This window comes from Phalangium opilio, unplaced genomic scaffold (assembly GCF_054372755.1).
Source record: "Phalangium opilio isolate 3A_F unplaced genomic scaffold, DU_Popi_V2 ptg000232l_1, whole genome shotgun sequence".
Taxonomy (NCBI): Eukaryota; Metazoa; Arthropoda; class Arachnida; order Opiliones; family Phalangiidae; genus Phalangium; species Phalangium opilio.
Window position 1 is genome coordinate 2,116,831 of NW_028324223.1, and position 12,102 is coordinate 2,128,932.

General features: G+C 35.5%; 2 protein-coding genes across 3 annotated transcripts in view; one reads left to right on the forward strand and one right to left on the reverse strand.

The window, feature by feature from the left end:
- Positions 1 to 4,253, reverse strand: part of LOC149612754 (uncharacterized) — a 60,961-nt gene extending 56,708 nt beyond the window's left edge. For both annotated transcript variants that reach the window (XM_089858338.1, XM_089858339.1), the window contains exon 1: positions 3,855 to 4,253. In XM_089858338.1, the coding sequence (XP_089714464.1) occupies positions 3,855 to 3,944 (90 nt within the window). In that variant the 5' untranslated portion in view covers positions 3,945 to 4,253. The remainder of the gene's footprint in view (positions 1 to 3,854) is intronic.
- A 3,377-nt stretch (positions 4,254 to 7,630) lies between these two features.
- Positions 7,631 to 9,293, forward strand: LOC149612755 (uncharacterized). Its single transcript, XM_089858327.1, has 3 exons — positions 7,631 to 7,801; positions 8,145 to 8,441; positions 9,103 to 9,293. Exons 1-3 carry the CDS (start codon positions 7,717 to 7,719, stop codon positions 9,264 to 9,266), a joined length of 546 nt encoding a protein of 181 aa, XP_089714453.1. The 5' UTR covers positions 7,631 to 7,716; the 3' UTR covers positions 9,267 to 9,293.
- The last annotated feature ends 2,809 nt before the right edge of the window (positions 9,294 to 12,102 follow it).

Genomic DNA, 12,102 nt, shown 5'->3' on the forward strand with positions numbered 1-12,102 from the left:
ACTGCCCGTAATAAAAATTGTGTATCCCTGGCTTTGAATTCATAGTAAACTACGGTTGAAATAAATTCGAGATCCGCATGAACTAGCACGAGCTATAATTGACGATTTTTGAAAAATTGCCCAATAAGAATTCGCCTCATTTTTCATTTCAAATTTGAGTAAAAAGGTAACTTTTTGAAAACTGTAAAACGCGCTTTAAACTTTACCCTAGAAATGATAGGAATAATAACAAGACCAAATACGTATTTAACAATTTCCTTTGAACAACAACCAAGAAAACAGCAAGAATTAATAAAAAATACCAAAAAATTAATTAGGATAATCAAACTATTAAAATTTCAGCGGCATATTAGAGGTCAAAAATTCCTTAAAAACCTAAATAGCTAAGATGGCATTTCACTGGTATTTGCTTGGGTAAAATGTAGCTAGGCCCGGGAATGAATTGGGGAGTTTACTTATCTAGCTAGCTAGCGTAGCTCTAGGGGTTTTTTTCTTCCATAACTTAGTTCGTTCCAAGTACTAACTTTATAACGACGACGTCACAGCCAGTATTTTACAAAATGGCGCAATGTCAATGCCTGCTCGATGGAGCGAGGATGATAACCACGTGACCCAAAGTCTTTCCTCTTTCAGCTCGCGCCAACAACATTTTTTTTATTTCTTAAAAACATTTTTTTTCCACGAGATATTAAAAAAAAAAAAAAATTAAAATTCGGCGCGTGAAATGAAAGAATTTTATTTTTCATAATTTTCACGCGAGCAATTTAAGTATAATTTCACGTGTAGGTAGGTTTTATTAATGTAAAATTATTCAAAGTTGTATTAAACAAAAAAATGGGGCACGAAGTGAAATTTGGTACAGAAGTAAAAAAGGATCTCGCGTATTAATTAATATGACTTTAATATAAGTGTACTTATGACGTTTACCGAACTACATCTACCTCCCCTAAACAGAAACGAAGTTACGACATTAATTTAAAAGTTAAATTTAATTTCATATTTTAAATATGACCGTTCAGCAAATTTAAAACCAATTAAAACTGACTGTAAACGCGTTTTAAAATAGGCGACGAAAATCGGTCGCCAGATTAATATAACATAATTAAAATAACCCCTAAATTTACCATATTTATAAGTTAAAAAAAATTGGAGATTTTCGCTTTCAAAAATCCAAATTCACAATTCCTCAATTAATAAAATTCAACCTTAAAAAGGGGTAAATATTAATCTATCTTCTAGTAAAACTCAGCTACTTCCAAGGTTGTATTCATCCCAAAGCCCACGTGCTAAGTTGAAACCCGTACATTTAATGTTAATTTAAAAATCGCGCGCGTGACTCGGAGAGATCGGAAATGGCGCCAAAACGCGCGAGACTTTTAATTAAAAGCGCGCGCGAGCGCGGGACATAATCTTCTTTCCTTCAGCACGCGCTTCCTAAGTAGAGCTCGCGCGCCTTTAATAAAAAGATTAAGGAAATGGCGGGAAATTGGTGTTCTAACGTTCTTAGTAGCCAATAAAACAAAGCGAAAACTTCATCCGGCGCCTATTACGTCACGCCTAACGGAATCCCTCGACAAATGAATTTAATTAGGGTTCATCAAAGATGCCCTAAGAAAGAATGTTGACTCTATAAAAAACAACCAAATATCCCTACGCCCCCGCGTGGCCGTTACGAGTGAAAATCTTCAAAGGACAAACGACCCACGCTTTCAGATCTCTTAAAGGGATACAGTCACACAATCTCATGCTCTTAATTCCCCAGTAAAGTTCTTGACCTTTGAATGAAAAATACCGTAAGACACTAACCCTTATTAGTGTCCGAAAGTGAGACTAGAGTTATAGTCCTAAAATAGAAATTGGGGGTCTGTTCTTAGGAGGACTTCTGACGTCGTCAGAGTTTGTTCTAAATTGGGATTGGATTATATATTGGTAAATATAAATTCGGATTGGTGGATGCGAGGGAGCGTGGGGGGGGGGGGGTAGAACCACCTCCGCCGTGATGGTATGACGTCATATCTGCCCACGCTTTCTTTGAGATGCTTTTACGCATTGCGGGGAAGGCAACATTTCTTCAATGGAACCAGGGGCATTGAAGGGGGTGGGGGGGGGTGACCATCATCCGTAACATATGGTTGTCATTTGGAAAGACCCCCACCACCTTCACTTAAATCTCCCTTCACAGGATTAAGTCTAATACATCATTCGCTCAATCAAACGGAGTCTTAAGGTCAAATGCATGATCCACTATAATATTTTGACCTATTTTGATATTCCCCCTATGACCAATTGCAATCTCTAGCTGATATTGTCACCAAAGTTTCGATGCCACTTGACCCTAAAAAGCACCAGAAATTATGACCCAAGTCTCTATGAAAATCACTTGTCATTATGAGTGACCAATAGTAATTTATACCTGAAATTGTCACCAAAGTTTCGATGACATTTGACCCTAAAAAGCACCCGAAATTACGACCCAAGTCTCAATGAAAATCACTTGTCATTATGACCAACTTGTAACCCTAAAAACTGACCCCAAAAACAACCCCTCTTCAAAGCGAAGAATTATTTTAATAAAATAATCAATATATATTTCTACAACAAGTAGTTGAGGTCAAGTAGATTCCCCCCCCATATAGACTGGTCTATAATTGACTTAACGACTAAAATATTTGCACTTTAAAACGAGAGACTGACGATCTGATCACGTGATCAATATCTTACTTAGAAAGAGGCTAGCGATGAAACCATAGAGATAATAAATAGATACGATATTTCTATGGATTCTGAGAAACATATCGTTATGCAATATGGGAACCAGAGATACAGGGAATAAACATTTCCCAATAAAAACACATATACGCAATTTAAATATATATAATTAAAAATAATCTAGCTTAAAATTGCCATTAATTAAAGTATAATTTGGCATTAAATATTTTTCCCTTTTATAGTATCCCGTATTATCTATACTTTCTTGCCAATTAAACTGCAATTTGGTATTTTTTAATTATTTTTAATAAATTTTTTTAGTATCCCATATTTATTAAAATTATTTATTTATCTATAGCCTAATTGGTTTGCAATTAAACTTTGGGGCACTCTTATAATTCCCTAAAACTGAAAATGTGGTTTACGAGTTGGAATTTCCCTTGGGAACTTTGACATATTTGAAAGATGACATATCCAGCTGGATGGATTCTCCAAAAAAGTACTTGAAGATAACGAAGTCCTCGTCCTTATCACACAAGTACTCCCCCCCTCCCCCCGTATCTAATAACATAGTTTCTTGTCTTTAATAATTTGTACTTATCTTAAAAAAATTTGATATTTGACTAAAAATAAAAATTATAAAAAAAAATTTGAAAATCGCAAAATTTGGGGCTCTTGAATATTTCATAAGCGTGAAATTTATTCACAGTTGAATATTATTAAGTAATTTTGAATTATATTTAATTATAACTTAAGTAATTTAAATTAATTTAATTACCAGTTGGAATAGCCCCCCAATCCCATGTTGAAAGTACAGATTCAACAGGTTGTAAAAGGTTATTTCATAATCTGACGAACCCCTAATAACCCTTTAACTTCCTTAATTTATTTGCCAGATTTGAGTTCAGTTCAATTCAATTCAATTCAATTCGTCAACTAATTAAGTCTACCTAATTCATAAATTTAAAACTTAAAAATTCAAATCTCCCCATAGACAAAATTAGTCAGGGACATGTAGTGTTAGTACGCGTTCAAATAATCCCATAAACAATAAAAATTCACGAGCAAATTAAATTAATTCATAACGGCGTTCGCAATTAATAAAATCATAAATAAATTAATTAAAAAATTTTAAAAAAACTTACGGAATCAAAGGAATCATTGGCCCATAAATCTTTAATGTCACTTTCCACAATGTCGTAGAGCGACTTGTCAACTTCTATAGTGTCCATCATGGTTAAGCTTAATTCGTCCAACTCCAGGGTTCAAAGGTTGAGGGGTGGGCGCCGCGAACAACAACCACCGAATTAATTAACAGAAATCGCGGGATTAAGCCGACAGAGGCTTAACGAAATCCACCGTGTTGTTTTTTATGAAGAGCACAAATTCGCCGCGTAAATCCGGTGGTACGCGGATTGAATTCTTCGTTTAAATTTCACGCTATTTGAATAATTTTTAAGAAGAAAACACCGTACGCAGAAAAACGCCGGCGCACGACACGCGTTTCAACAGTTTGACGACTTCGGCGAGACTAAAGTTGGGACACAACCGGCGTAAAGTCGCGTAACCTCGCCGCTCGGAGGCGCACCACCGTTCATTGACTTTTCCAGCAGCTAGCCTTAGCACTACTATAGAGTAATGGCACTTCCCTGCCTTGGGCTACGTTATGTTCTATGAAAAATTAACGTGTAGTGTCACTACTCTATAAGAGGAACCTCTTCGGCACGCGCGGATGTCTACACTCACGCTAAAATCTGCAATTAAATAGTTCCAGAGTTAATTTATTAATAACTCTTGAAATAATCGGGTTTAGGTTTAATTTTAAACTAATAATTAGCTAATATTGATTCAAATTACTATTACATTTCTTTATATTTAGTTAGTTAAATAAATAAATAAATAAAAATAAATTATTTTTCTAGATAGACAAGTGGTGATGTTGATCTACTTTTTACATTCAATTTTTTTGGAATTAAATGAACTAGCTAAAGTTTATGACCTTATCGCCGCGCGAAATCTAATTAGTAGAGATTTCTTTCGTTAATTAACGATTTTAAACTCGATTAATTAATAGACGGTACGCTCGAGTTTGTAATTAAATGACGCTTACCTAATTGACATTTTCTTTTAATATCTATGAATAAAATTAATTAATGGTCATTAATGATATTTCAACGCCCTTTACGCTTAACTTCTTCTTCTTGACTTTCAAGTACAATTCCTCAATGAACTTTGAATCTTAAGTCGTAACAATATAGAAATCCATCATTTGAAAGCTAGGCTATTTAAGTTTTTAATTTAAACTTTAATTACTTAAGTTCTAATTAACTTGGGATCAAGTACTTGGTACCGTTGGACAGAGGACAATTGGGGCTATCAACCCCTAAAGGTGATTTGAATTTGCGTTGAAATTACCAGAGTTATGACGTCACGAAGTTGGTCTATTCGGGAACCCAAAATTTTGTATTTAAGTTTTTAATTTAAACTTCAATTACTTAAGTTCTAATTAACTTGGAATCAAGTACTTGATACCGTTGGACAGAGGACAATTGGGGCTATCAACCCCCGAAGACGATTTGAATTTGGAATTAACAGAGTTATGACGTCACGAAGTTGGTCTATTCGGGAACTCCGAATTTTTGATTTTACAGTATTTGGGATAAAGAAACAATTAGATTAAAATTCACTTCTGACGTCATTTTGAAATTGTTTAAAAGTGTTGGAGGGTTTTTTTTTTTAAAAAAAATCCATATCTGACGGTATGGTCTATTTATTTTGAATGGTTAAAAAAATATATTTGGGTGTCTCTCAAATTTTGGAAACTTCCTTGAAACGAAGTCTAATTATTATTATATTTTTGTTTTTATTTATATTTGAATAAAAACCCACTCAGCTGTTTACCATAATAATAATAATATGAAAATATCCTACACCGGAAATACAATTCAATTTAGGAATTTAGCAGGAAGTAAAGGAATTTATACACATTCCATACAGTAATAGCACCGTCCAAAGAGTCCTCAACATCGTGTCATATCACGTGGTCTACGAAATCCGCTGACAACGCGCGAGATAAATGATTAAATTCGTCTGGTCAGCAATTAAATCGTATTAATAAAATAATGTATGATTATAATTTCCCATAAAAATTTCCACACATCTTAGGGGTTGTCCAAAAAGGGAAAACCCTGAAGTACATGAAAGTTCTATGGGAAATCAATCATTTTGTTGCTTACTTCTAATTACGTACTTCTGTTATATCTCAAATGTAAATTTTGATGAGGGTTAACTTTGTATAATAATTGCAATTATAAAAAATGAATTAAAATTAATTGGATTGAGGTTTATTTCGTTTAATTGATGCAGACGCCTTTGGAATACTGATTCCAATAATCATCTGAAGTCCCAGCCAGGTCAGGTTTATTATCTCAAGTGTCGTTTTTATAATGTCGGCTCAGTTCAAACGGCTGCTTTGGTAAGCTTTAAATATTATAATTTTTCAGTATAAGAAAGGGTTGTTTTTACAATAAGCCATAACGGGAAAAAGAAACCCTTTCAAGATTGCAAGAAAGAGAAGTATTCAACTTGACCTCAATTTAATTTTAAACTTGATTATTATTTAAATTATTTAAAATTTAATGATATTAGTTTAATAATTTAATTGGCTGGGTTTTATTATTATTAAAGGCATGAGACTTTTGGCGGGATTAGTTTGCAACACGTGACGCTACCGATTTTCGCGCCTTTTCTTTAAATTTCGCCGATGACAGGAGAGTTCCTTGTTAGTTCTCGCCATCTACCGGCGATAAATATAAGCTTTACTTAAAAACTCGGTTAATTTTTGTTAATTAAAATTAAGTTTAATCGTGAATTTACGGCGTGATTTAATTGATGTAAATTATGCATTTGTTTAAAGATAATTTAATTATGTTTCTTTTAAATCAATAATTTATATTTTAGGAGATCAAAACTCATTAATAAATAATAAAAAAAAATTACGGGATGTTTAGGGAAGTGCCTATGTTTTTGAAACCTTGACCGTGAAATTATGTTGATATTTAAATAAAAGTTTTATTTAAATTAATAAAAATAATATTTCAATTCTAGGAAAAATTGATTTCCGATATCAACGGAACGGACTTTGTCATTAAAACATAATTATGATAAAATATATTTTATCAAAGAGAACTTTTCTCGATCGATTAATAAAGTTTGAACCCATAATTAAAAAAAAATCAATTTAATTGAAGAAACTTAAAAACAATTTGGTCTAACTGGAATTCCGCGTCTATTTTTTTATGGAGCTGGGTTTATGAGACTCGGAGCCGTTACTCTCTACAAATTTCTCAAATAACAACCACAACTAACTATAAAATTGCAAAACTAGACCAAGAAGTGATATCTAGTTTATTAGGGAGAAGGTATAAATTAGCGCCACATTTCCAGCTTTATCTCCAGTCCAAACGTTACGTAGGTCCGGACTGTTAATCCCCGTCGCCTCTAAATTACAACCAGCATCTCATTGGCTCCTAAAAACTCGTGCACGTCAGACTCAGCGCGACGCGAATGAGAAAAAATTACAGTCATATTTTCCGACTGAGGAGAGGAGGCGAAATAGCCCCCGGTTCCTCCTTTTACGTCCCCCTTGTATTTTGAAAAGGGGGACTGCAGGACTTTGGCGCGCGCGAATACTTACTTAAACATCTTATACCTTCTCCCTAATAAACTAGATATCACTTCTTGATAGGCCTATAGCAAAAGTCGCATAGTAACAATTAATTAGAGAAACAATAAACATTGTTAAACAATTAATATTAGTGGGGTAAACATCGTTAGTTACAATATATGTAATTGGCGTAAACAAAACACCAATTAAAATGCCTTTTCGATCTCAACCTATTTAAGAGCGACTTCCCTTGCTCGGTTCAACTCATATTCACCAAAGATCGATCGATTGAGAGCTTAATTCCAGCAAATAAGCAAATTGCTCGCGATTCAAAATCGATAATGTACAAAGCTTTGTTAATATTAGCTTTATTGGGTTTATTAGCGTCTTGTCGGGCGCAATGGCAACCCGAGGATACTGAGAAAGGTAAGTAAGCTATAGCGCAAGTTGAGAGCAGGGCCGGAAATAAGCGCAGGACACTGGACATTGTCCAATAAAATCTGAAAGTGTCCCATAATTTTTTAAAAAACTGGACAACTGGCCAATAAATTTTACCGATGTTTTGATAGCTTGACTATTAAGTTTCGATAATATTTTTGGGCAGTACTCCAGTGGACAGTGTCCTATATATTTATTATTTTCCAGTCAAAGGAGGGGTCACTGGACACAGCCTTAATTCTTATTTCCGCCCCTGCATGCTTGAGAGCCATCCACAATTGTTATAAAATTAAACATAACTTAACAGCGCCCCTATTCAATTTTAATAAAGATACGGTCGAGTCGGGATACTCCGATGAAGAAGATAAGGTAGCCGCTAAACCAGAGCAAAACGAGCGGGTCAAAGGTGGTGACATATGGGATCGAATATTAGAGAAGAATCAGTCATCCAGGCAAGATAGCAGTCCAACTGTCAACCAAATTCTAACTCTGCTTCAAAGAGCCCTACTTAGAATCAGGTCCGAAGTGGATCAACTACTCAAAAGGGTCAGGGAACCTGTCCAGGAAGCCGTTCAAGATGTCCAGAAGGCCATGCAACATCCCCACGATGCCCTCTTCAAATTACTGGGTAATCTTGAGTAATTAAGGACCACCCCCTCCCTCCCTTTCCCGGGATATACACTTTGGACAGTGGTAGTGTCACACTCTCAAGGTCGGATTAACACTATTTTGGGTGACCCTGAGTTATCATCTGGGCCCCCAAACACATTCTTATCAATGGGGTGCCTAAAATATCTGGGACCCTATCAGCACTAATAAACAAAAGACCCTTTTAGGTAATGGGCCCCAAAGTAATTTCTGGGTCACCTTGGACTAAAATGGGCCATTATATCTCCAAAAATAAACAATGGGGCCCTAAAGTAATATCTTTAGGGGTCCAGGGGCTCCAAAAAACAACAATGGGCCACCAAAAAGTCATATCTTTGGTCTCTGGTCTTAATTGAACCATTGGGTCTCCAAAATAAAGTAAAAAACAATGGGGCTCCATCAAAATCATGGTACCCTTATAAATCCAGGCCTATACTGTAGAAATTAACATGACGCGTTTTAACTAAAATAATTAATTATAAATGAGGGCTATGTTAATTGCAGTCAACAGTTTCGAGATTGAAATTGGTGAGTACAATAATTACAAATTGCAATTACAAATTTTGCATCCTTAATTAAGGAAAGGGTTATCCTTATAAATATATAATTAAGAACAATATATTTTCGTGATTCAATTACAGAACCGGCGATCAAATGCGGAAAAGATGCAAGCCCGCCTAAAGAGGACAGCAAGGACCAAGAGGAATCGGACCCTTGCCAAAGAATGACCTTGTTCTGTTCAGTCACCAATAAAGCACCAACGTGTGACGCCAAATCGGGACAGTGTCAATGCGTCAACAAATAATTGAACACCCTGATATGCAATAAATTTTGTTTATAAAATTTTGTAATTCAAATTAAAGGTTTTTAAAACCTAAATTGTTATAAACTTAATTCGATAATTCGATTTAATATTAAAATTTTGCTAAGTATAGTAAACGGATGTGGTTCAAGTACTTATGTTTTTTAACCCTTTCAAGTTTGGATACACAGTATTTACCAGCAATTTGTAGTTCAAAATGTTAACGGTCATGTTAGACGCGCAGAAACAAGACCCGCACAATCCATTCCAATTGCTTATACTCCCTGAGCGCCTTATTTTCAATTTCCCTCAAAATTATTTATCTAAAAAGACTTATTCAACATTCATTGGGAATATGATCTAGAAATTTAAAAATTTTGGTATGTATTTGAAGTATCACTATTTGCATTGAATTTCCAAGGGAGAGTCAAGCCACTCAAGGACTATACTTGTCTGGTAACGTTGTCGACGGTGTTATGTAAACGAGTCGCAGTCAAAAGTTCAATATTGATTTCTACGCAAGCAGCCACATCCCCGGGACACAGCAGCTCCGAATAAAATCGAGTCAATATTACCTAACAGCGCCATCAAAGGCTACGGATATCCTGGTATTTCTTTAAGCAAAATGTCAGGTAATATTGACCACCATCAATAAATACAAAGTCCGATGGTTTTCTTATTCTTTGGACTTATCTCGCTCCAGACAATATTTCGGTGTCCACTTAGCTAACACCGAATACACCTTAAACCAAAACTAAGCTACAATTCAACGAAATATTTATGCTTTAAACTCGATTCAATTTACGTATCTGAATAAGACATTTTTCGTTTTATCAGTCAGTCTTTCTATTGACTGATTATCGATTTTCACGCGCGATTTGCGTGACGTCACAGGCGTCCGCGCCGCGCCCTTTCAATTTCGTTCCTCGCGCAGATTTCCCGCTAAATTTTGGGCGCGAATACAAAATTGGTCTATATTGGCGCGAGCTGTATTATTGGTATATGCGCGTGCTGGCTGGCGAAAATAATAAGGCGGGAAAGTTACGCCATATGTTGCAACCTCACGAGCGCGCGCGCTATCGGTATATAACTTTCCTCGTGCCATATATGTATTGAAGAAGTAATTTAGCCAATCAGGGAGCGCCTTAAAGGGGAGTTGGGGGGTAACCCCAGTTCTAAACCTAAAATACAATTTTATATATTCTTATCAAGTATTGATATTAAAATTACTTATAAATGAGCTGCGTTTGACCTCCCCTTTGGGTCAAGTGACCTTGGGGTGATATATAGGAAGCGTATATATATATATTTATTTATTCGCAGCCCCTCCGTGATATCCAATTCCCCATTGGTCAGCCCCGGACAAAGTTTGGGGATGGGCAGGAAGGGGGGGGGGTAAATAAGTCCGTATGGTCCGAGAAGACATAAATAAAAGCAAGGTCTCTCTCTGGGGTGGAATCAGTTTTCTAGGTTTCCAAGTAAATCAACAACTTTTGCTAGAGAAGTAAGATATAGATGGATATACACTAGAGTAATGGCAGCCCCTAGCCTTGACTGTATTAAAGCTCTACGGGGAAAATAACACATAGTTAAAATAAAACTTAAAACTTGACGAAGATAAAGTATGAATATTTCTACAAAGCTAAAAATTTAAATTGAAAACTTTTCCAGGCAAAAAATAATCATTAAGTTGGGACAGATAAAAACTTTGATAATTAGAGGGGGCACCGGGGCACCCTCCCTTTTTAGTTTAGGACCCTAAGTGTACATCATCAGCTAGAAACCCAATTTTCCGTCCCTGGAAATCCCAGATTTGCTCTACAAGATATGACAGAATTAATAACTGCAAGGAAAAGGGTTAAACAAGAAAAAAAAAAAAAAAACAGGCGGAAAGCGGAACTATATATCGTCTGGCAGATAAATTTGCTTTTCGGTTTATAGGGAGTGAGTGAGAGTGGGACCCCAATACGCCGCCTGACTCCTCCGTTTTGAGAGATTTGTAGCTCTGGGGGCCCTTTGGTCAGCCGCTCGTAAATTTAACGGGTTTTGGCGGGAAAACTGGATGACGGCGCGCGCGTGAATTATCGTCTCGAGCGCCAAATTTTACTACAGCAGTGCTTCCTGTCAACAAGTTAACGCGCGCGCGAGAATAAAATGCGCGTGAGATTGATTATTGAAAGCACGCGCGAGCTCTCTTCCCACCCCCTTTCAAACACCCCCCACCACCAATAACAATAGGCCAAGTCACGTGACTTAGCTCGTGAATAATAGAATAAGTTTTCGATTCAGGAAAAAAAAACCCCATAATTTGATGTTGGTTGACATTTTGCGTTTTATAAAGACGAATAAACTGAATTTTATTTGTCACTTATTGAAATCTAATCTATCTTTGTATTATATATATAATATTAGCATTTTAATGGATAAAATCTATTGAAAAATGAAAATATATTTTAAAAGTAAAAATAAATTTAACTTTTCAAGAGTCAATCTGGGCTAGAAAGAAAAATAAAACCGGGTTGGTTTTATTGGGGAGTTTTTTTTTCTTACCATATATAAGATAAAATTTTAAATTGAATAATTTGCATATATTAAAATTAATATAAAATTCCTTGAATGAATTGAGTAACATTCTATCAATAATATTATCTTATAATTTTTTCTTTTTTAAGAAAAGTTAAACTTTGTTTGTGGGTCAAACAAGTTACCAAGCAACAATTTGACCAATAAGAGAAAAGGGGGGTTGGAATATCGGACATTGGGGGAGGGGGGTTTGGAGGGGGAAGAAACATATCCCTTAAGACATCGGATCGGGAGTTATTGTTTTTCTAGGCCCCGG

Coding starts and splice junctions, on each gene's coding strand:
- LOC149612755 (XM_089858327.1), top strand. CDS start 7,717: ATGTACAAAGCTTTGTTAATATTAGCTTTATTGGGTTTATTAGCGTCT. Junction 7,802..8,144: donor ACCCGAGGATACTGAGAAAG/GTAAGTAAGCTA, acceptor ATTTTAATAAAG/ATACGGTCGAGTCGGGATAC. Junction 8,442..9,102: donor TGCCCTCTTCAAATTACTGG/GTAATCTTGAGT, acceptor ATTCAATTACAG/AACCGGCGATCAAATGCGGA.